This window comes from Pan troglodytes, chromosome 6 (assembly GCF_028858775.2).
Source record: "Pan troglodytes isolate AG18354 chromosome 6, NHGRI_mPanTro3-v2.0_pri, whole genome shotgun sequence".
Lineage (NCBI taxonomy): Eukaryota > Metazoa > Chordata > Mammalia > Primates > Hominidae > Pan > Pan troglodytes.
In genome coordinates, this window is record NC_072404.2 from 122,657,687 (window position 1) to 122,683,668 (window position 25,982).

Sequence of the window (25,982 nt, forward strand, 5' to 3'; positions counted from 1 at the left end):
ATTTGTAAAGATTAAAGAACAAAACAGGTATAATTTTAGCACATTGAGGGGTAGAAGAGTGTTATTAAATGCCAAGAAACAAACATTAACAGCAAGTTGTTACTTAAGACATTAGTCAATAATATATTTTTAAAAATAAGGCATATGATGCTTTTTATAATCTTATTTAATGCTTAAGCTTCCCTTATACACTAAAATGAAAGGTGAAAAATAAAACTATTTTTAATAAAAAAAGATATAATCCAATTAAAAACCAAAAAATGTCAATGATTTTCTGTTAGCCTTCAACACTGCAGGTACATTAGATAGGCCTAAGTAATTTACAGCCACTGACAATTTGATCAACAGTATCAACTCAGTGAAATGTTTGCAGATATTTTGATTTCGTCTAAGCCTTTTGCCATTACTATGTTAACTGAAGTACATATTACCATTACCACTGTCCCTCCCTACTCTCAATGCAAGGTATTTTCTATATACATGCTGGATCTTTCTTACGGTGTTATCTTCAGATCTTAGCATTGTCAGTAATTACACTATACTCTACTAGATATAACACTGAATTTTATTTATAGCAATAACCATGTTTTTGAAGCAGTGAACATTATAATAAAGATTTAAACAAAGATTGAGAGAAAAATTAGTAATCTAAATTCATAGTAATTTCCTACAAAGAGCTTCCATATCTCTGTATGGTTAGTTTTCAATAAAGTTCTTAAAAAGATGCTTCTAAGATGATTTTGTCAAGACTACAAGATCGATTGAATGAAAATAGTACCATATTTGCAAACAAAATCTGGCCATCCATGGGAACTAAAAGAAGGAAGCCTCGTAACATGACTGTTACCTCCAAGGATCATTTTATGTAAATCCTTCAGTATGTCATCAACTTACCCTAAAAATTATCACAGAACAAACTGAAACAACTTGGATATAGATAAAAGTAGATTATTTTGTTTATTATGGTATTTCAACCGGGAATGGTTAGAGAGGATAAACTGAAAATGTAGTTAGCTAACATTCTAAAGATAGTGGAGACAATCAGATTTTGACACACTGTCTAAAATTAGTATATCAATAATGGTAAAAAAAAATATATTGAAGTCTCATTTTGTTTGGATTTCAATTAGCATACATATATACTAGTGAAATATGTGTGCTTAACTTTCAAACATTAATGTATAGAATTAAGATTATGATTCAATTATGTACTTATTATTTTAAACGCATGCATATAGCTATTTCAAATAGAATAATTTTAGGGTTAAATTCCCAGGTTCTAGGGTTGGAATCTTTAAAAAGTAAATAAACATTTTTCTACTAAAATTTTACGTACTTTACTTCCTCCAACAGTTTTCTAACAGTTCAAGTCAATTTCATACTAGGTGACCATGCATGAATGATATATGGAGTTAGTGGTCACACAAAAGGGAAAATTTGATTGATCATGCATAATTATAATTTATGTAAATTACTAAAATATTTAAATATTTAAAAATATATAATTAGCCCATTAATTGGCACATGCGTTAAAAAAGGAAACCTTATAAAACTTGCTTGTCTTCTGAAAGTGTATTGACAATGTGTAGGAGGGCCATTTTTTTGTTAACAGAAATTTTTTTTCTGGTTTAAATTCATCAGGAAGTTACAAACTTTCACTACAGTAAAAATGGAAGTAAGTAAATAGTCAATTCAATATTTATGATTAGTCAAGTATTATATAGCTAGTAATTTTAAATAAAATCATTAAAGTTTACAGATAAAGGAAACCACTTACAAGCTGCTCTGATTTTACACTGTACAACTGGATGGTCTTTGCCACATTTTTTGACACAGCTAATGTGAGGTTTGTATCAACAGCAGCAACATTTAGTTCACTGGAGAAAATAAAAACAGTTTTTAAATATTAGCAACATCATTCATCAACAAAGTAAAGAGCAAGATAAAAACTCAAACCCAATAAGCAATGTGGTTATTCTTTTTATAGATTTCACTGCTTCCAAGAACTGGTTGCATTGTTTCATTTTACCCCCTAAATTCAGCACTTGGAAAAAGTACCTGGAGATGGCTTCCTTAATGACCAGTTTCTCATTAACAAAAGCATGTCATATGTGGGTTCAGCCTGTGATTAAAGGAGTAAATTGTGTACAGATTTTTAAAGTAGCACTCTCGCTAATACTGATAAAGTGCAAGCAGAGGCATTGCATATCACAGACATCTGCAAGGAAATGACAGCTCTTGAATGGAAATGATGACCTTAAAGGGACACAGGCTAAAAATATAAATTACACATGATATATAAAGATACTCAGCTTCTGTAGAAATTATGCCAATTCATGCTAGTTTCAATAGAGTAGCTTTTTAAATAATATAAAAGCATAACAGGACTATAATTACAAATTTTTAAAATTCGGATTCTTAAAGTATATTTTTGTCATGCTTCAACTTTAACATTGGATTAATTGGGGTATTTGATCTGACTGCCAAAAAAAAAAAAAAAAGTATTTTACGAAGACCATGGAAAGAACACTAGAAATTAAAAATAATATAGAAAACCATATACAGATAGACAGCAAGAAAATTATTGTCCCTAAAGTAGTAGAGTAAATCTTACCAGATTCTCTTTTTAAAGAAGTTGAAAGTTTGAAACAATACTAGAGCATACTATGTGTAACAAAAATGCACTTTCATATAGTATTGAGACATAATTTTGTTAATGTTCACTTTTAAATTTTATTAAACACTAGCATAAGCATGATTCTTCCAGCTGTAGATTATATTTGATTATAGCATTGCCAAGTTGCACAGAGGAATGGGAGAGATTCCTCTTTAACATTTACATAAACAGGTCAAAGAGATCAAGTTACTAAGACCTATAGTCAGAAGGAAAGTCAAGGCAATTGTGGAGAGATTTAGGACCAAGATGCTGGGCAATCTAGACAATTTGTAGGTACGTTTGCAGCAAAAGATATGCTTATGTATATTATTATACATGTGGCTTTTTATTTTTATTTTTTGAGACAGGGTTTCGCTCTGTCAGCCAGGCTGGAGTGCAGTGGCGTGATCTCGGCTCACTGCAGCCTTCGCCTCCCGGATTCAAGCGATTCTGATGCCTCAGCCTCCCGAGTAGCTGGGGTTACAAGCGTGCACCACCAGGCCCAGCTAATTTTTGTATTTTTAGTAGAGATGGGGTTTCACCAGGATGGTCTGGAACTCCTGATCTCAGGTGATCCACCCACCTCCGCCTCCCAAAGTGCTGGGATTACAGGTGTGAGCCACCATGCCTGGCCACCTGTGGCTTTTTAGTCTTACTCTTCCACGCCTCAGAATCACCATCTTCAAATCTTTAAAAGAATTTAGACCTCAGTCTCATACTATTTTTTATTCCTTAAAACGTCCATCTCAAATGTACAGATCTACTATTATGACAACTTGTTAGTCATGACAGAAACTGAGATAATTTCAACTGCAAATTGGTCTGGATAACTTTTAAATAAGTGTCTAAAGCCAACAGTATATAATTACATTGTCTGCAGGCATTCAGGTGGCACCTCTGCTAGGATATCTTCCCTTTTTAGTCTTAAAAGCTGTCACATTCACTTAAAAAGCTTAAAATAGCGAACACAAGCTAATCAAAGTTATATTCCTATTTCTGCCATGAAGCACTTTCTGGAGTTTAGGATAAAAAAAGGTTAACCTGTATGTTTTAGTTTCTCAATTTATAAAATCGTTTATTATATTTGATTTCTTGTGTAACATAAGAAATTTACTATGATACAAAGAGCTAGGTTTACTTTGCATCCTTGGCAAGATATAGAATAATTATAATAGACTGTTTTTAGACTATATTTAAGGTATTTAAATTATTTTATTAATTTGAATCTCAAGTACTTACTATGTGTGCACTCATTTACTATAAAATTCTTAATTTAATTGTGGGCCTAATTACTTGAATAATTTGAAAATAAATTAAAAAGGTACTGCTATCATATATCACTAACAAATATGGCAGTCATCTTATGGCAAGCCACTATATAAAAAATACATACCTTGCTATAGTTTTAATAATACCATCAAGTTCATCAGAGGAAGGAGGATTACGACCACCCGGGGGAAAAACCAAGTTGATAGGATCGAAGAGTCGAGACAAGGATTTTGATAGATAAGCAGCCTCATAGGGTTGTAGTGAGTCTTTCAAAGCCTTTTCTGGACTGTGGAAACAAAATTTTTTAAAAACTAACTTAAATTGCACAGAGCTAAATGCTATTGTATCAGGCTGTAAATACCTTTTTAAAAAATGCACCTCCCATAAAAATGTAACTCTATATTAAGAAAAAGAAAATAATTTGTTTCACAATGTACATATTTACCAATATATTTCATAATTAAACATTCAGGACCATAGTAACCTTTTTTTTTTTTTTTTTTGAGACGCAGTCTCACTCTGTTGTCCCGGCTGGAGTGCAATGGCGCAATCTTGGCCCACTGCAACCTCTACCTCCTGGGTTCAAGCGATTCTCCTGCCTCAGCCTCCCAAGTAGCTGGGATTACAGCTGCCCGCCACCATGCCCAGCTAATTGTTGTATTTTTAGTAGAGACAGGGTTTTGCCATGTTGGCCAGGATGGTCTCAAACTCCTGACTCCAGTGATCCACCCGCTTCGGCCTCACAAAGTGCTGGGATTACACGTGTGAGCAACCGTGCCCGGCCTATATTAACATTTTAATCTCTACGTAAGTCCCCACTATAAATGCACAATAATATGCACCAATACCTACTGTATTATCTGTTTCCTTAAACTAAAAGAATAACAGTAAAATCCTATTAATGCTAATGGGGGCTATGCCTTTACTTGCAAATCATACCTATAGAGTTATCGAAGCACATGAAGAAAGACCAGCCTGCAGAGACCTGCTCCATTAGCTTGGCCCTTTCCATCCATAGCTGCCTCCCCAGTAAAGCTCACTGACTGAGAGGGAAGTGTACAGACTTAGGTTTTTATGTTTTCCATTTTTGTGTTACTAACAAGAGTGAGACAAAATAAAAAGTATTTATGGAAGTCCTAAAATCACGTAAATACTCCCAAGTGGAGTTCTATGCTACTTTGTTTTATAATATTCTTCACAACATCAAATGTAACCTGAGAAACATTTCTTTCCTGCTTGCACTTCCCATATCTTTAATAATTCATGCTGATTTTCATTTAGCAGTCAAACTATTTGATCTTACACTTTTCTTTCGACAATTACTATCAAATGTCTATAACCATTATTTTCATGTTTCCTTACTCCTATAATTAATTGTCTTCTCACATCATCCCTGTTTACAATCCTTCCACCAGCTTTTGCATTGTCTTTTTTCTTTTATAAACAACAAATTTTCCTTCATCTAAAAAGTTAACCTTTAAAACATCTAACCTGCTCCTTCATGTATATGAAACTTGGCTTTCTCTTTTTTCACCCTTCTGGTCCACTGATATGACCTAGAGGTCAGAATGCTCTTGGCTCCAACATCATAATTCCATAGTTATCTCTTAATGTTTTCTCATTCAGTAAGTATTTCACTCAACACATATTTACTGAGAATACTATGCACCAGGCACTTTGTAAAGTGCTGGGAAGATAGAGATTAAGAGTGCTTTACAGTCTTGTGAAGAAATTGGCAGGTAAAATGCTAATTATAATAATTTCTGTAATAGATGAAGATACCAAGACCATGATGGAAGCATGAAAGAACTTAGTATCTAAATGTGTCTGAAGCAATCCTCTGTTGAAGTCCGAGCCATCTATTTAAATGTCACTATTTTTACTCATGACATCTACTGACCTCAGAAGCCTCTTCCCACTTCTGCAGAAATTTTGGCACTGAATTATAAGAACTAACACTTTCCCGTTCTCCAAATCTACCGTTAAAGATCCTTGGTAACTACAATGTCAAACATCTTTTCTAAAATATGTCCTATATTAAAAGTCTACATTTATAATAACCTTTTTTGGCTTTACTAGGGGGCTTCCAAATTTGAGTCATCACTTTGAACTGCTCCACCTCTAAGATCTTCAAGCTTAAAGGAAACTGTCTACATGCCCCACCTTCTATCTCTACTTTTCCTTCCACAAATATTAAGTCACTACAATATTTGCCAAGTATTTCCTAGGTGCAGAAATATAGTAGAGAACTTGCTTTAAAAAAAAAATTCCCGGCCGGACCTGGTGGCATGGTGGCATGTGCCTATAATCCCAGCTACTCAGGAGACTGAGAGAGGAGAATTGCTTGAACCCAGGAGGAAAGGGTGCAGTGAGCCAAGATCATGCCACTGCACTCCAGCCTGGGCGACACAGCAAGACTCTGTCAAGAAAAAAAAAAAAAAAATTCCCTGTCTTCTTAAAGCTTACACAGTAACAGGAGAGATACACACAAAAATAAAAATTTAAAATAAGTTAAATATGGAATATGATAATGATAAGTGCTAAGAGAAAAATAAAGCAAGGAAGATAGAGAATAATGTTTAAGTCTTTTTTCCTTTTTCATCCGATTTTAGATAGGATGAGGCAAAGGAAGGCTTACTGAGGGGCCCTGAAGGAAAAGAGTGAGCTAATTGTGTAGATTTTCAGGGAAATTGCTTTCCATGAGGAAAGAACATCAAGTACAAAGGCCCTGAGGAGAGACCATACCTGACTGTGTTGGCCAGAGGTGCAGATCAAGTAACAGGAGGGTAGTACAAGATAATATCAGAGAAAACAGATGGACGTCATGTTGGGCTTTGCATATCTATAAGGGTGGTATATTTTACTCTAAAGAACTTGTTCTTTGACCTTATTGTAATTTATGCTACATGACCCCTTCTTGCTTCCAGCCTCCATCAGCCCACCATGTCTATAGTCAACCTTTTTCCATAGCCATCATTTCAAGGTGCTCTCATTAGCACCCTGATTTTTCCAATTCACCTTCCTTTCAAAGTTCTAAGAAAATGTTATTGAGATGTTCTCTGTATCTGCTGCTAAGCTGGCCAAGTACTTCAGAGAAAAAATGATTTCTACTGGACATTTATACAAACTTCTTTAAAATCAAGAGACCTGAAGGTCAAAGTAATAACCTAAAATTCTACTTGTGCAACTCTTCAATCTTTATAGATGACTTTTGTCTTGGTTTTACCCTAAGAGAAAACCACTGGCTGTGACCTTTCTCAACGTGGCACTTCTCTTGTTTTTCCCCCTCTTACAACTTCATCTATTCTCTGTGACTTTCTTATTATTTCAATGAAAGAGGTAACCTCACTCCTTTTTTTAAAATAAAAAATTCCCAAAATAATTTAATCTATCTCTTCTTATCCCATTCTCTTCTTACACAGATCTGATCGCTATACATGTATCACAGCATCACTCTGTACTCCATAAATATGTATAAATATTATGTGTCAGTTAAAAAAATAAAGGAAAAAGATATGTCAGCATAAAAAATATAAAGACATATCTCTAAGTAAAAAGGTTTTATTGGGGAATAACATACGAGAAGCAGGATTGCTATCTTGGACCTACAGACAGAACAGGGTGGCCTCTGGTATGCTTGGAAAACAAAAGAAAGGCTGGAGTTTATTGGGGGAAAAGGAGGTTATGCAAGTTGTTTTCAAAGACAGTTTACTGGCACTGGCAGCATCTTATATAAGAGCTGGTGAGTTCTGATTGGTGAGTGTCAGTAAATTGCAAAGTAGGACTTGCAATTTTAGTGTTATGGTTAGGCCCTTGCAGTTTGGATTGGGCTTGTGAGATAGTGTGTCAGGCAAATGTTCTTGTTTAAGTGGCTAGCTGTCCCTGTGTGACTTGTGTAGTAAGCTGCAGTTGAGAAAAATTTCTTGTGATAGTTCTTGTTATCAGGCAAATCATGTGTGACAGCTCTCCCTTCATAACCGTCCCCCAGCTCTATTTTGCCAGGCTTTGACACAAGTGACTCCATGTCGAATCTGACAACTTTCATATATATAATTTACATAGCATACCACCACTTGAATTCAATCACTGAAAGTATACAATTTGATGAATTTTGTATATTCAGAGATCTGTGCTATCATCACCATAGTCAATTTTAGAACATTTTATCACCTCAAAAAGAAATCTTGTATCTTTAACTACAACACTCCACCTTCCTCACTCCATCCCCAGGCCCAATCGATCACTAATCTACTTTGTGTTTCTATAGATTTTGCTATTCTGGATTTGCATATGAATGGGATAATATACTGTGTGTATCTGTGTATGTGTGTGTTTTACTGTCTTCTTTCACTTAGTATAATGTTTTCAAGGTTCATCCATGTTGCAGCGTGTACAGTACTTCATTTCTTTTTATGGCTAATATTGTATATATTTTAATTGTAATATTTCATTGTATGAATATAGCACATTTTGTTTACCCATTTGTCTGTTGACAGACATTTGGTTGTTTCCATCTTTTGGCTATCAGGAATAATGCTGCTACAAACATTTGCATACAAATGTCTACGTGAACATATGTTTTTATTTCCCTTGGGTATACATCTGGAGCGAAACTGCTGGGTCATATGGTAACTATGTTTAATAGTTTGAAGAGGCCGCACATAGTGGCTCATGCCTGTAATCCCAACACTTTGGGAGGCTGAGGCAGGAGGATCCCTTGAGCCCAGGAGTTCAAGACCAGCCTGTGCAACAAAGTAAAACCTCGCCGCTACAAAAAATAAAATAATTAGTCAGGCATGGTGGTGCACGCCTGTAAATCCCAGCTACTCAAAGGCTGAGGTGGAGGACTGCTTGAGCCGGAGAGTTAGAGCATGCAGTGAGCTGTGATTGCACCACTGCACTCTAGCCTGGGCTACAGAACGAGACCCAGTTTCAAGAAAAAAAGTTTGAAGAACTGCCAAACCCTTTTCCAAGGCCCTGTACCAGTTTAGATTTCCACCAGCAACATATGAGGATAGTAATTTCTCAACATCCTTGCCAACACTTGCTACTATTTGTCTTTTTGTTTATAGACATCCTAGGGGGCGTGACATAGTAGCTCATTGTGGTTCTGATTTGTATTTTCCTGATCATCTTTTTCATGTGCTTATTGGTCATCTATGTTTTCTGGAGATGTCTGCTCAGATCCCTTGTCCACTTTTTAGTTGAGTAATTTGTCTTTTTATTGTTGAATTGAAAAGAGTTCTTTATATATTCTGAAACAAGTCAATTGCCAGATCTATGAGTCAGAAATATTTTCACCCATTCCTACTGGTAATCCTTTGAAGCAGCAAAGTTTCTAATTTTCAGAAAGTCCAAAATATCATTTAAATATAATTTTGTCTTTTGTTGATTGTGATTTTGGTGTCATGTCTAAGAATTATTTACCAAATCCTAATGCATGAAGATTTGCCCCTATGTTTTCTAACAGAGATATATATATATATATATATATTTTAAAATTTATCTATATTTTTAATTTTTACATTGATTGATTGATTGAGATGGGGTTTCCCTATCTTGTCCAGGCTGGACTCAAACTCCTGGACTCAAGTGATTTTCTCACCTCAGCTTCCCAAAGTGCTGGGAATTACAGGCATGAGACATGAGACACTGTGCCCAGCCTTGTTTTATATTTTTAATCTAATATTTAAATCTTTGATCCATTTTGAGTTAATTTTTGTATATGATGTGAAGGGCACCACTTCATTATTTTGCATGTCACTATCAGCTGTCCCAACACCATTTGTCTAAAAGATAATTCTTTCTCGATCGAAAGAATGGTCTTTACACTTTTTGAAGACAACTCACCATAGATTTACAGGTTTCCTTCTATACTCTCAGTTTTATGTCTATCCTTGTGCCAGGCAGTACTATACCATAGGGATTAAAATTGATTTGTAGTGACTTGTGAGCCCTCCTACACTCTTTTTCTTCTTCTTCTTCAATATTGTTTTAACTATTCTGGGTCCCTTGAAATTCCTTATGAATTTTAGAAGCACTTGTTACTTTCTACAAAGAACTCAGCTGAGATTCTGATAGTGATAGCTACTGTACTGAATCGATATATATCAATTTGGGGGGCATTACCATCTTAACAAGGTCAAGTCTTGCAATTCATGAAGATGAGATGCTTTTCTACTTATTTAGATATTTCTTTGAACAATATTTTACAGTTTTATGAGTATAAATTTACACTCCTTTTGTTAAAGTTATTCCTAAATATTTTATCTTTGTGGTGTTGTTATACATATTACATCTGTTTATGTTAATAAACCCAACAATGAATTGTTATAATTACTATTTTACTATCTGTCATCATTTCCTAGAAAATTTCAGCTTTGTTCCTACCTACCTCCTGTGCCAAACTTGCTATGCCAAAGATAAAAGTTAAGCTTGGAAATTGAGTTATGCAAAAAAAATGCCTTTCCTTTGTTCCCAAACAGCTGCAAGATGGAAGGCCACATCTCTCTCCAGGTGGCCTCCCTCACCCTGATCCTGTAAATTAACAGCTTATCTTCACATATAGGTACAATGACAATATTAGAAATAATTCTACTGCCCACTATGAGACAAATGCAGATTTGATGAACATGAAACAAATGCATAACTGACTGTTCCTGTACCCTCTTCTTTCACATGTAACATGTGGATTCAGTGAGTGCTAATCAAAGCCTCACAAGAATGTGACCACTTATCTCACTACCTACCCTCCCCACTTTTTTTCTTTTCCCCTTCCCTTCCTGCCCACTCTTTCCCCTTTAAATCTTGAAGTCCTCAAAACCCTCTTTGGAAAAAATCCAGGTCTCAGATCCTTCAGTGACTAGAGTCTCTTCTTCCCAGGCACATCCTTAACCTGTGCAAAATAAACCTCTAAATTAATAGAGACCTGTCTCAGACACTTTTTGTTTTATACAGTCGATACATATTACTTTATATAATTGCTTTTTAGGTCAGTTAAGAGAAGAAGAAAATGTGTGTTTATATTGTCTTTTATAATTTCATAATTACCTTTACTTTGTGGGGATTCGAATTATCTGGGGTCACTCGCTTTCAGCCTGAAGAACTTTCTTTAGTATTTCTTGTAAGCTGGAATGCTAGCAACAAATTCTCTTTTTTAAATCAAGGAAAGTATTTTGCCTTCATTTCTGAAAGGACAGCTTTACTGGACATGGGATTCTTGGCTCATTTTTTTCCTTTGAGCAATCTGAGCCCACCATCTTTTGGCATCCTTTGTTTCTGCTGAGAAGTCAGCTGTTAATGTTATTGGGACTCCCTTGTAAGTGAAGTATAGTTGTATTTGGGAAGGGGGCATGGGGAGTGGGTAAAGACAGGGTCTCACTATGTTGCCCAGGCTAGTCTTGAACTCCTGGCCTCAAGCGATCCTCCTGCCTTGGCCTCCTAAAGTGCTATGATTACAGGCGTCAGCCACCGCACCCAGCCGATTGTATAGTTTTTCCCTTGCTGTTTTCAGGGTTTTGTCCCTGACTTTTGACATTTTTACCATGATGTATCTGTTTGTGGGTCTTTTTGCATCAATCTTACTTGGAGTTTGTTGAGCTTCCTGGATGGATAGGCTATTGTATTTCAAAAAATTGGGAAGGTTTCATTCACTATTTCTTCAAGTTTTTTTCTCCATTACATCTCTCCTCTCCTTGTGGTATTCCTATAACATAGATGTTGGTATTCTTAATGGTATCCCCACATTTATTTGAGGCTCTGTTTATTTTCTTCATTCTTTTCTTTCTGTTTTTTGACTTGTGTAATCTCTATCACCCTAGCTTCAAGTTGGTGAATTCTTTTCTCTGCCAGGTCAAAGCTATTCACAGAACTAAAGGAAGGCATGAGCCACCACAACCAGCCAAAACTGGGCATTTTAGATACATTGTTGCAACTCTGGGTACTGGTCCCCGCAGCTCTAAGGCTTGTTATTGTTGTTTGCTTTTTATCTGTTTAGTGATTGGCTGGATTATTTTAATGAAGTCTATCTCTCTCCCACAGTCTTAAATCTCTGATGTTCCTCAGCTAGACACAGCTTTGGGTATGCTAATAGTCACCTTGAGATGGCAGTGCTAATGGCAGGATTATCTTCCTCATTTTTTTTCTGACCACACCCAGATACTAAACTCCATTAACTGACTGCTCTACATTTTCAACAATGCCTTGAGGCAAAAACTCCTCTACAAAGGAATCTACAAATGAGCTAACTGTAGCTCCTTTGATAGAACCTTTCTGAGGTCATGTTTGATATCTGTTCTGATTCCAGGAGGGGCTCCTCCCAGCTGTCTTATTCTCCGGATCTCTCCTTGGAGCTAGCTTACCTTCAGCTATCTTCACTAGAACTACAAGTCTCCTCCCATTGCCTTTCACCACACTGCCAGGGTTTTTTTGAGAATACCCTTAGGTTTAAACTTCTCCAGGTTCAGTTGCAAATGAAGTCACTTACTTGGGGAAGAGAATAGAGGCTGTTTTTCTCTTTTTTCCTTTTCCTTTCCCCTTTCCTCCTCTCCTTTCTTTGCCTTTCTTTTTCTATTTCCTTCTTTTAGAAAGGGTGTTGCTCTGTCACCTAAGCTGGAGTATAGTGGTGTGATCCCCACTCACTGCTGCCTTGACTTCCCAGGCCCAAGTGATCCTCCCACCTCAGCCTCCCAAGTAGCTGGGACTACAGGTGTGGACTACCAAGCCCAGTTAACTTTTTTATTTTTTGTAGAGACGGGGTCTGTTTTGCTCAGGCTGGTCTCAAACTCCTGGGCTCAAGCCATCTGCCTGCCTTGGTCTCCCAAACTGCTGACCGACTGCCATGTCTGACCCAGGACCTGTTTTATTGCCTGCCTCTACCCAAGTAAAAATCTTTATGCCAGGGCTCTGGACCTGAGGGTGGAGAAAATGGCAAGCTTCTTTCTGACTGACACCTTGTAGAAGACCAGGTCTCACTAATGTAGGCCTCCATAACAACTTTTAGAACTGACTGAGTGGTTAAGCTAAATATTAAAAGCTGAAAGAGCCCATGTCCTTATACAAAGGTTGAGATATAACAAAAGCCTACCAAGAGTTTTGCTTAGGCCTTTCCTGGGCCTTAAAGCATGACAAGATAACAAAGGAATTCTTAACAGGATCCGTTTAGGATTTAAAAAGTTTTACTGAGGATCTGAAGAAACTCTCCAGGCCTCCACAAACAAGTTTATAGGTAGTCTAAAGAACTCCCCAAACCTCCATGATTTAGTAGGAGAGAAGATAAGAGTAATCACCCCAGCACCTGGGGCCCATTTAGATGAAGTAATTTACTGAGGCTCCAGAGGAAGGTCTTCAAGACTCAGAACTTATAGATTAAAATAAGTTAATCACTTATGTCTTCAGATAAATGCACACTTACATGTAGACATACAGCTTAGAAGGTATATAAGCTCTGGAAAACTTTGTAATTTTGAGTTGGTGTGGCAATATTTTCTGGGCCTTATCCCTGCAACTGGTTACAGAAATAAAAAACTCTTCTTCTCTCCAGTTCTGCATCTTGTTATTGGGCAGCGAGAAATAGCAGCCCAACCCTCAGTTTGGTCTGGGAACAACCTCATTCTAGGAAGTGAGCACTTGGTGGAAGGCAATTGCATGAGGTCCTTTCAGTTTATATTTCCCAGCAAAGAATCACTATTTCAAAAGCCCAGGCAAAGGTAATTAGGGCCCCAGTACTTTGAGCCTGCCATACTCAAGGACCCATTCATTGCGTGGGAATTGGGCACAATATGGGAGCTCCCTACTCCTGACCTCGCTTACCTGAAAGTTAGCCTCAGCAGTTTTCTGCTGAGGTCATTATTAGAAATGTGGAGGCCCTGCTCTTCCCAGGAAGAGAGCCTTCCAGCTGAGAGCTAGGAGGGAGCCCTGTGTTCTTGGCTACTGCAGTCTAGAGAACGATCTCCACTTCACTAAGCTGAGGCGGGTAAGATGGGAACAATCTTGACTCAAATACCACAGGCTCCAGTTTTTCTGACCACATTTTCCTAGACTTTCTTGAATAGATGTTTCTTCATTTTGCTGTTTGCTCTTAGGACCATTTCTGGACTCCAACTTAAATGAACTCATTCTTTGGGGCTCCACACTGCTTTTAGTTGTCCTCCTATCTCACCACTTTTTCTGTCTTTGTTTCCTTTGTAGGCTGCCATTCCACTGTCTAATCTATAAATGCTGGTACCTTTCTTGGGCCAAGGCTCTCTTTTCTCTCCATATATACCCCTTCCCTATGTAATCTCTTCCAATTCCACGATTTAAAAAAATGTACATGATGATGGCAGGGTGCGGTGACTCAGGCCTGTAATCCCACACTTTGGGAGGCTGAGGTGGATGGATCACCTGAGGTCAGGAGTTCGAGACTAGCCTGGCCAAAATGGCGAAACTCTGTCTCTACTAAAAATACAAAAATTATCTGGGCATGGTGGTGTGTGCCCATAATCCCAGCTGCTCAGGAGGCTGAGGTGGGAGAATCGCTTGAACCCAGGAGACAAAAGTTGCAGTGAGCAGATATCACACCACTGCACTCCAGCCTGGGTGACAGAGCAAAGACTCCATCTAAAAAAATAAAAATAAAAATAAGTGCATGATGACTTCCAAATACATATTTCTAGCCCTGACTCATATTTAATTACCTTTTCAACAACTCTATTTGCATTTTCAATTCACCAGTTTCAAAAGAAAAATATTAATTAAATACAATGCTTTGAAAAAATTTTTCCTATCTTAACCAGTCAGTCTTCCATTAACTAGTCATATCCTTGATTCCCCTGTCCTCTCAAATCCATGGCTTGCCCTCTACATATCCTGTTTCAAAAATACATCTTGAATCAATCTAACCAAATTACCACCTCATCTGCTCATCCTAGTTCAAGTCATTATCATCTCTTATCTGGATAAACAAAATAGCTTCCATCTTCCACTTCTCCAACTCTGTGCTGGCCCCCTCTAAGTTGTCTACATAGCAGTCAGAGTGCTAATTTTAAAATGTTTATCAGTTCACATCATTCCTCTGAATCAATGGTTTCTCACTTTATTAAGATAAACTCCAAGCCCTTTACCATTGCCTGTAAAGCTCTACCTGATCTCACATTTCCTTTCCTCTCTGATCCAATCTTAAACACTTCCCTTCTTCATTCACTATGTTCCAGCTGCACTGGCTTCTTTCTGTTCTTCAAACCTCCTCATCTTAATTTTCTTTCTTTCTTTCTTTTTTTTTTTTTTCGAGACAGAATCTTGCTCTGTTGCCTGGACTGGAGTGCAGTGGCGCGATCTCAGCTCACTGCAATCTCCACCTCCTGGGTTCATGCAGTTTTCCTGCCTCAGCCTTCTGAGTAGCTGGGATTATAGGCATGTGCCACCATGCCTGGCTAATTTGTGTGTGTGTATGTGTGTGTGTGTGTATATATATATATACACACACACACACATATATATATACACACATACACATATATATACACATATATACACACACATATATACACATCTATATATACACATATATATACACATATATATATACACACATATACACACACACACACACACACACATATATATATATATATATTTTTTTTTTGTAGAGTCAGGATTTCACCATGTTGGCCAGGCTAGTCTCGAACTCCTGACCTCAAGTGATCCACCCTCCTCAGCCTCCCAAAGTGCTTGGATTATAGGCGTGAGCCACCGCACCGCACCCAGTCTTAATTTTCCTAAGGTCTCTAAATTTGTTCTTCTGCCTGCAAAAACCTTACTCTAAATTTCTCATGGTTGATTCTTCCACACTATTTAGATCTCAGGTCAAATGTTACCTCCTCATAGAAGCTTTCTCTGACATCCTATATAGTAAGCAACTCTACAGCATTGTTTTATTTGCTTCATAGCAATTATCAATACTGAAAATTTGACAAAAGTAATGAATCATGAAAAATGATATCCTGGCTATTCATGTTTTGATTCTGTTCTGATTCCTCTAGGGCCTGATTCCATTCATTTTCTCTTTTCTTTCTTACATCTCCCATCTCTTTTTCTCTCCACTGGCTACTTCCATCTATGAAAACTCAACTCTTCCTTGTTTGTGTCCTTGAACCCTCAAGATGTTTTGACATCTTCGAATATGGCCTCCTATATCTCGTTTTCCTCACCAACCACATTACTGAATTCATCTCCAAAAAGTGACAATAATATCCTATTAGTGAAAACACAGTAGCTTTTTTTGCTCTAATTTGTTTTACCTCCATTGAATTTACTGTTTTATTTTATTTATTTTTTGAGACTGAGTCTTGCTTTGTCACCCAGACTGGAGTGCAGTGGCACGATCTCGGCTCATTGCAACATCCGCCTCCCAGGTTCAAGCCATTCTCTTGCTCAGCCTCCCAAGTAGCTGGGATTACAGGCATGTACCACCACGCCTACCTAATTTTTTGTTTTTTCTGTAGAGATGGTGTTTCACTGTTTTGGCCAGACTGGTCTCGAACTCCTGACCTCAGGTGATCTGCCCACGTTGGCCTTCCAAAGTTCACGGTCTTTCTTCTTTCTTTTCCTTCCCTTCCCTTCCCCTTCCTTCCCTTCCTTCCTTCCTCACACAGTGACCTACCTTCCTTCCTTCCTTCCTTCTTTCCCTCCCTCCCTCCCCTCTCTCTCCCTCTTTTCTTTTCTTTTCTTTCTCTTTCTTTTTCTTTCTTTCACACAAGGAACATATATTCATTTTACATAAAAGCAGAAAATACAAAATTAGGATTCCACCTCCTGGAAATAACTGTTACTGTTTGCTTTGTATATTTCTAGACCTTTTTTAGTACATGCACATAGATTTAAAATAAAACTAAGGCAGAAATAGAATACTATATTTGCTATTTTATATATACTTTTTAAAAATATGATATATCATTAAATCTTTGCAGATCAACAGACATAGGTTCTGTTCTCTTTTGCCCTCTCTATTAGGACTTACTGAATCTGCCTATTATAAAAGAGTTATTGAGAAGATAATCTGGTCTCATTCTATGATTCTAACCTATCATGGCCATTTATTTTGCCAGTCAAAACTACTCTTTTTTTTTTTTTTTTTTTTTTAAAGAGAGACAGGATCTCACTATGCTGCCCAGGCTGGCCTCTAACTCCTAGGCTCCAGAGACCTTCCCCAGTAGCTGGGATTACAAGCATGTGTCACACTGCCCAGCATGAGTCAGAACTTCCATATACTGTATTCTGCTAGTCAGAGCTTCTAACTATACTGGACACAAATTCAACTATATGTATTTAGGAATAAAATTAAAAGAGAAACAAACAACTGTTTAAACAGCACCCATGAGTCTATCCAACATTTTTCTTACAAGATAGGTGATAAGAAACTGCTACTGCTTTAGCCAGCCTTGACACAATAAATATGATTCTAGTGTTTAAAGAAAGGTGTGAAAGCCAATCACTTGATCTGATGCTCAAATTGAAAGTTTAAAATACTCTTTCAATTTTGGAGGAAAAGCTGGGCGGGCTAAACTTGCTGAGATGGTATACTGGTTTCCAATATGGCTCCTAAATATGGCTATACTACTATACTTCATGGGTGACCTAAGAGATTTTCAGGGGTAATTTTAACTATACAGTTGGACCTCCATTTCTGCAAATTCTACATCCAAGGATTAAACCAACCATGGATTGAAAACCTATTTAGGCCTACAATGGTCGTGGCTGTAATGAAACATTTATTCACATTTTTTCTTATCATTCTCTAAGCAATATAGTATAATAACTCTATGCATAGCATTTACATTGTATTAGGTATTATAGGTAACCTAGAGATGATGTGCATAGGTTATATGCAAATATTATGTCATTTTACCTAAAAAACTTGAGCTTCCCAATGGGTCCTGGAACCAATCCCCTACAAATACCCAAGGGATGAGTACATTCTGCCTTTTTTTTTTTTTTTTTGAGACGGAGTCTCATTTTGTCACCCAGGCTGGAGTGCAGTGACGTGATCTCAGCTCACTGCTGCCTCCGTCTCCTGGGTTCAAGCGATTCTCCTGCCTCAGTCTCCCGAGTAGATGGGATTACAGGCGAGCGCCACCATGCCCAGCTAATTTTTGTATTTTTAGTAGAGACGGGGTTTTACCATGTTGATCAGGCTGGTCTCGAACTCCTGACCTAGTGATCCACCTGCTTTTTCTTAACACATTGACTGAGAACCTATCCCAGCATAAGATTTATCTCCCCTGTAGTTTCTGAACACCCAAGTTCCTTTTATGTCACATGTATGCAAGTGGTCCATCAATAAATGATACTGTCTGAGGTAATTACAGGTATATTATAACATCGATTAAAATACAATGACCACAGCATGATCATCTTCTAGCTTCTCATCATCCTACTTAGTGTTACACTTTAAAATTGACTCCAGCAGGAGCCAGAAGTGTTCAACTAAGGGTGAAAAATTGACTTCTTCAGTTAAAAGTCTTGCAAAGTCTTTTAAGGTATACAAATAAACTACAAATATTTAGAGACTTGGTATATACTTAATTTATAATTTAAAATAAAAATAAAAGATAAAATTTAAAATAAAAATAAAATTAAGATGCCAACTAACAGGTCAAATTAAACAAACATACTCATAATCTGGCTTTTTTGGTATGAATATATCTTGTGCATCATCTTCCATGTGTTGTAGGTCAACATAGAGGTCTGTAGTTCCACTTGCATTAAAATTCCCTTGGATATGCTGACTGTATTGTTGAAGACGCTTCCATAAGTCATTATAAAGACGTAATAATTTAGGGTATTCTCCTTCAAATGCCTGCTTCAAAAACATAGAAGCTGCCAAGCAAAACAAGAATATGAATTAGAAAAATAATAAAATGTAGTAAATGTTTCTTTTGCATATGAAGATATGTTCCAAATAACCCATACTATAGGGCAAACCAAAGATGTGTTCTAATGAGGCCTTTTATAATAATGCTAATAATAATAATTTTCCACTCTGACTATTCACTGCATTTGATGTGCAGGTCATATTTTGAAACCTAATCTATATTAAAAAAAAAAAAAATAGAAAAGCCCACAATTGTAGTTGAAGATTTCAATTCCCTTTTTCAAGAATCAAGAAAATAAGTACACAGAAAATCGGGACAGAAAACTGGACAGCGCTAACACCCAACTGACTTAATAATTTACATTCACACAATACTTCATGCAAAACAGCAAACACACATTCTTTTCAAGTGCACATGGAGTATTTACCAAGATCAACAATATTTGGTTCCATTACACCGGTCTCAATACATTGAAAAGGCTTCAAGCCATACAAAGCTTGTTCTCTAACCAAAATAGTTTTAGATTAGAAATCAGTAACAAAAAGATACCTGAAAAGAATCCTCAAATATTTGGAACTACAAAATGCTTCTAAATAACCCATGGATCAAAAAAGAAATCAAAAGGGAAATGAGAAGTATTCTGAACTGAACGAAAATTATAACGCAACATATCAAAATTTGTGGGATGTCACCAAAGGAGTACTTGGGGGAAATTTATGCAAATATTTACATTTGAAAAGAAGAAAAGTTTCAAATCAATGACCTAAACTTCCATTTTAAGAATATGGAAAAAGAAGGGCAAATAAAAACCAAAGTAAACAGAAGAAATAAAATAATAAAGCTCTGAGAACAGATATCAATGAACCAGAAAATGAAAACAAGAAATATTGAAACCAAAAACTGGTTCTTTGAAAAGATAAGTAAAATTGCCAAACTTCTAGCCAGATGGATTAGGAAAAAACAGTAGAAACAAATTACCCATATTAAGAATAACAGAGATGATCTCATTACATATTACAAAATATTCTGCAGATACTGAAAGGGTAATAAAGGAATTATGAACAACTTTATCTGAATAAATTTGAAAACTTTCATGAAATACACAATTTCCTTGAAAGAAACAAACTAACAAAGCTCACTCAAGAAGCAATAGATAGACTGAATAGCACTATACCTGTTGATTCTTTTAGTTAAAAATCTTTCCACAAAGAAAAACTTCAGGCTTAGATGACTTTAGTGGTGAATTTTATCAAGCAATTTAAGAAAGAAATAAAAGCAATTCTATACCAATTCCCAATTCATTCTGAGGCCAGCACTGCCCTGATATAAAAACCAGATACTAAAGAAAAATAAAAACTACAAAACAATATTCCTTATCAAGATAGGTGCAAGAATTATAACCAAAATGTCATCAAATCTAGTCAAACAATATATAAAAAGTATAATACATCATGACCAAGGAGATCTATGTCAGAAATTCATAGTTGGCATATATATATATATATCTGGAATTATCTGGAATATATATATATATATATGGAATTACATATATATATGGAATTACATATATATATATATATATATATATATATATGTAATTCCATATATATATATAGTCCCACTATATTGCCCAGGCTGTTCTTTAACTCCTAGGCTCAAGCAATCTTCCTGTCTTGGCCTCCCAAAGTGTTGGGATTACAGACATGAGCCAACATACCTGGTCAGCTTAATGTTTGAAAATCAATCAATGTGATTCATATTTTAACAAACTTAAAAGAAAAAGCGTATGCTCCTTTCAATAGAGGAAGAAAAAGCATTTGAAAAAAATCTAACATTCACTCCTACTAAGAACTCTCAGTCAACTAGGAACAGAAAGGAACACACCCTTAATCTAATAAAAGGCATCTATGAAAAACTACAGCTAATATAATACTTAAGAGAATAAGTAATACTTTTGCTCAAAAATCAGCAACAAGACAACAATGTTAGCTTTCCCCACTTCTAATATCCTAGAGGTTCTGGCCAGTGTAATGAGGCCTAAGTAAATAAGTAAATAAATAAGACATTCAGACTGGAAAGGCACACAGTCTTTTTAGAAAGATAATATACAAGCATCTATATGGAAAATCTGATGGAATATGAGAAAAGCTACTAGAGTTAACATAATAACTGAATTTAGCAAAGTTGCAGGATATGATTAATGTGCAAAACTCAGTCATATGTCTGTATACTAGCAATGAACAATCAGAAGTTGAAATTTTAAAAGAATACAATTTAGAATAGCACTAAAAATATGAAATACATAGATATATCTGACAAAATGGGAAATAGCTGCACACTGAAAACTACAAAAACAATGCTGAGATGAAGAAGACCTATATAAATGGAAAGAGAGAATATTCATAGTTCCAAGATATTGTTAAATGTAAATTATCCCTAAATTAATCTATATATTAAATGTAATCTAATTTAAAATCAATGCAGGATTTCTTTTAGTAGAAATTGAAAAAATGATCCAAAAATCATATGAAAATGTAAAGAACCCAGAATAGTCAGGGCAACAAAAACAACAATGTTGGAATACTAATACAACCTGATTTCAAGACATATAAAACTATAATAATTAATACACTAGTACTGGGGTAAAGACAGGCACATAGATTAATGGTGCAGAATAGAGAGTACAAAAATAGACCCACACATATCTGAGAGACTGAATTTTGACAAAGGTGCAAACACAATTTAGTAGACACAGGGTAGAGTTCAACAAATGATACTGTACAATTGAATAGCTATATGCAAAAATATCCTCTTTAACCCACACTCTGTACCTTATACAAAAATTAACTCAAAAAAGATTAAATTTTCTAAAAGAAAACATCTGAGGGAACTTTTCCGTCCTTGAGTTAGACATGATATGAAACCAAGAGTATGGTCTGCAAAAGAAATTGATAAACTGGACAACATCTAAATTAAAAGTGTCTGCTCTTCAAAAAAATACGGCTAAGAAAATGAAAATACACGCCCCAGAAAGGGAAAATCAATTTCACATATATCTGATGAAGCACTTTTATCTAAAACACATAAAGAACTCTCAAGTCTCCATAACAAGAAAATAGCCTAACTTCAAAAATGGGAACTTTATCAAAGAAGGTATATGAATGGCAAACAAACACATGAAAAAAATACTCAACCTCTTTAGTCAATAGGGAAATGCAAATTAAAACCACAATGAGATACAACTACATAACTGTTCAAATGACTAAAATTAAAAAGAGTGACCACACCACAGCCGAACACAGTGGCTTGTGTAGTGAATAGTACTTTGGGAGGCTGAGGTGGGTGGATCACCTGAGGTCGGGAGTTTGAGACTAGCCTGGCCAACATGGTGAAACTCCATCTCTACTAAAAATACAAAAATTAGCCAGGTGTGGTGGTGCACACCTGTAATTCCAGCTATTTGGGAAGCTGAGGCATGAAAATTGCTTGAATCCAGGAGGTGGAGGTTGCAGTAAGCCAAGATCGTGCCACTGCACTCCAGCCTGGGCAACATAGTGAGACTCTGCCTCAAAAAAAAAAATGACCATATCAAATATTGGCAGGGATAAACAAACTAGAACTCTTGTATAGCTTGTGGAGATAAAAAATTGTATACTCATTTTACAAAAGAATTTAGCATTTCATTAAAATGTTAACTATATACCTAACATATTGTTAAATAATTCTGCTTTTAGATATTTATCCAATAAAAATAACAGTATATATCTATATAAGGAATTGTACCTGAACATTCACAGTATCTTTATTTGTAGTAGCAAAAACTGGAAACAATCCAATGTCCATCAACAGGCCAATGCATAAGCAAACTAATATATCCATGCAATGGAATACTATGCAACAACAAAAACATACTACAATATAGCTGAATCTCAATAAAATCATGCTGCATGAAAGAAGCCAAACAAATAAGAGTATATAATATATGCTAAATCATTCAATTTGTACAAAATTCTGGGAGCTACAAACTACCACATAGTAACAAAAAGCAGATCAGTGTTTGCCTGGGAATGGGGGAGGGAGATAGTGGAGACAGTAATTACAAAGCTGTACAAGGAAACTTTTGGCAGTGATGAATATGTTCACTGATTGATTATTGTGATGACTTCAGGGGTGTACTCATATGTCAAAACATATCAAATTGTATAGTTTCAAGATGTGTTGTTTATTGTATGCCAGCTATACCTCAGTAAAGCTATTTAAGAGAAATTATCTCAGAGAAAACTTCTTTGGCCTCCCTCTTCCCTGATAAAGCAGCAATGCACCATGGGCCTCAAGTAACACTATATGTTCTTTCACGGCATGCCAATAATGCAAGGCCCTGGGTTTGCTCTTGTATTTGGCAAGAAATCTTGAGAGATATGGTAACATCATCCTGCAGACAGACAGCAGACTCATTTACTATTCACTACAAAAGTAGTAGTTTCTTCAAGCTCAAAGTTCCTTACCTGCCATGGAATCTCTGTACATGCACCATCCACATGGGCCCATGTCATATCACCCTATAATATTTGGAGGCATGTGAAACTAAAAAACAATATGCTAATGCTCATGATTCTTGCTGTGTTGTAATAAAGTTCTAAACATATTTGATTGAAGTATGTTTCTCCTACTTGGCTGTTAACTCCATGAAGGCAAGGACAATGCTTTTTTTCTTCAAAGCACGTTTGGTACCTAGCACAGTGCCTGTAATAGCAGAAGTAAATATTTCTTAAATAACAGAATGAAGTTTTTGGTTTTTTTTCTTTTTTTTCTTAGAGACGAGGACTCACTTTGTTGCCCAGGCTGGTCTCAAATGATCCTCCCACCTCGGCCACCAAAGTGTTGAGATTACAGGTGTGAGCTATCATGCCCAGTTGAATATGTTTTTTTTTTTTTTAGGGGACAGTATCATTTTCACAAAAATCTTATCTATACAGAACAAATTACTACTGAGGGTTTAAGCCAAACTTTGTCTATATTATCTCAGCAAATGTGATTGATTAATTAACTGTAAGTTACTTAAGTCAATTATATTTAAAGCTTACAAACAAGTATTATATATTTAAATCTTGATGCTAAGTTTGTTTGTTTGTTTGTTTTTTGTTTTTAGAGACAAGGTCTCAGTCTGTCACCCACGCTGGAGTACAGTGGCACAGTCACGGCTCACTGTAGCCTTGACCTCATGGGCTTAAGCAATCCTACCTCAGCCTCCCAAGTAGCTGGGACCATAGATATGCACCACTACACCCAGGTAATTTTATTTACTTTTTAATTTTTGTAGAGATGGGGTCTCCCTATGTTGCTCAAACTCCTAGGCTGGTCTCAAACTCCTAGGCTCAAGGAATCCTCCCACCTCAGTCTCCCAAAGCACTGGGATTACAGGAATGAGCCACCACACCCAGCCAAAGGTAAATTCTACTGTAATTTATTTGATATGTAGTTATAAAGTGTTCATATTACCTATACAATTTTAATTATTTGATGAAAATTTATAGTACACCTACTGTACATTCTGATAATCAAATAATTTATACAAGGAATATTACAGGTTAATTCCCAGTTACCTGGGAATGTATTATTCAGATTATTGCCTTGTGCAAACTTGTTTTTTTTTAATTAATCACTAGTGATTACAACACAGGCACAAATGTGGAAATTAAACTCACATTAAACAACCTAATTACTATTAAAACAATATTTTATAATTTAGAAGATAATTCTATGTATTGTACTCCTACCAGGTAATAATAGGTCTGGGGAAAAACCTCTGATTAAGAAAGTCTGCCTTTGATTTTATTCCCCTATCTTTGTCTTCTTGAATTCACTGCAAAAAAAACCCCCACAGCTTCCAAAATGTGTAGGGACAGACCCATCCGAAACCTTGAGCTAATTCACATGAAGATTAAAGGACATAAATAGTCTATGTGCTCAATTTCTCTCTTCCCATCTTCTCTATTCCAGTACCTTCTTTTACTTTCTTCCCTAGCCCTGAACACTGTAAGAAGTTACTAATTTGTATTGACTGTCCTTCCCCTTTAAAATGTGAGTTAAATGAAAGCAGGGTTATTATTTGACTTATTTTCCTCTGTGTTTCTTTTACCTAGATTTAACACTTAGCATTCAATTACTGAATGAACAAATGAATTGAAAGTAGAATGAAAAGGGGGTCTAGGTTTGGAGTTATGTCATTTCCCCCTTGGAGTTATATCAGCCTTATCTTAATCTTCTTACTACCCCTACATCCCTGGTTTAAGGCTTCACAGGACAGCTCTAATGTATTCTTTATCCCAGAGTTGGAGCAATCTTAGGTCTTGTCTTAGTCTTGACTAGCTGTGCCTAAACCTCAGCCTGTATGACGCTGCTTCTCCTGCATCTCCCTATAAAAGGACCAAAGACCTCCTGTCTAGGAAACTGGCTGCGGTCTGGCCAAGAAAAGGCAGTACTCCTTAAAACTCTGCCAACCTTCAGATGCCCAAATACTGGGCAGTGCCAAATATACCTGGAAGGATTTAAGCATTCATCCATTCAACAAATATCTGCTGACCACTTACTACATGCCAAATACTGTTGTAAAAGCTGGATATGCAAGGGTAAACAAAATAAGCAAGTTCCTTTCCATATAGAGATTATACTCGAGTGAAGAAGGACAATAAACAAGTCATTATGTAACATAATGTCAGGAAGTGCTAAATGTCTTGAAGAAAAATAAAGCAAGGTTAGAGAAGAGACAGATAGGATGTGCTATTTTATGTACTTACCTGGGAGGACCTCTCTGAATGAAGCAAGGATATGCTCCATCTGGATATTCAGGGAAAGAGCAATTCAGATAGAAGAAACAGCAAATGCAAAGGACATGGAATAGATTATCCTAGTAGAGGCTGCTGGTCATATTTTAAGAGAACTGCCTGTTGTTTGGAGGATTTGGCCTGAAACAGTCAGCCTTCATAGCTTAATTAAGTGCCGCCTTTGTGAGCAGGTTGCTACCCATTTCTTGCTCATTCCTTTTCCTAACTGGCCCAGTTCTCAATCAACTGCCAGGCCTTCACCTATATCACCCAGATTATGAAAGCAAAGGAAGCCAGTAATCTATTGCCTTTAGGATGTCTTGAATATTTTGTTTCATAAATGTACTAGTTATCTATTGTCATGTAACAACTTGCCATAAA

At 36.3% G+C, this 25,982-nt stretch overlaps 1 protein-coding gene across 2 annotated transcripts in view; it reads right to left on the bottom strand.

The window, feature by feature from the left end:
• COG5 (component of oligomeric golgi complex 5) overlaps nt 1–25,982 on the bottom strand; it is a 360,750-nt gene that overhangs the window by 77,027 nt on the left and 257,741 nt on the right. For both annotated transcript variants that reach the window (XM_054687655.2, XM_519305.8), the window contains exons 12-14: nt 18,577–18,781; nt 4,050–4,211; nt 1,778–1,877 (exon numbers count right to left, since the gene is read on the bottom strand). In XM_054687655.2, the coding sequence (XP_054543630.2) occupies nt 1,778–1,877; nt 4,050–4,211; nt 18,577–18,781 (467 nt within the window). The remainder of the gene's footprint in view (nt 1–1,777; nt 1,878–4,049; nt 4,212–18,576; nt 18,782–25,982) is intronic.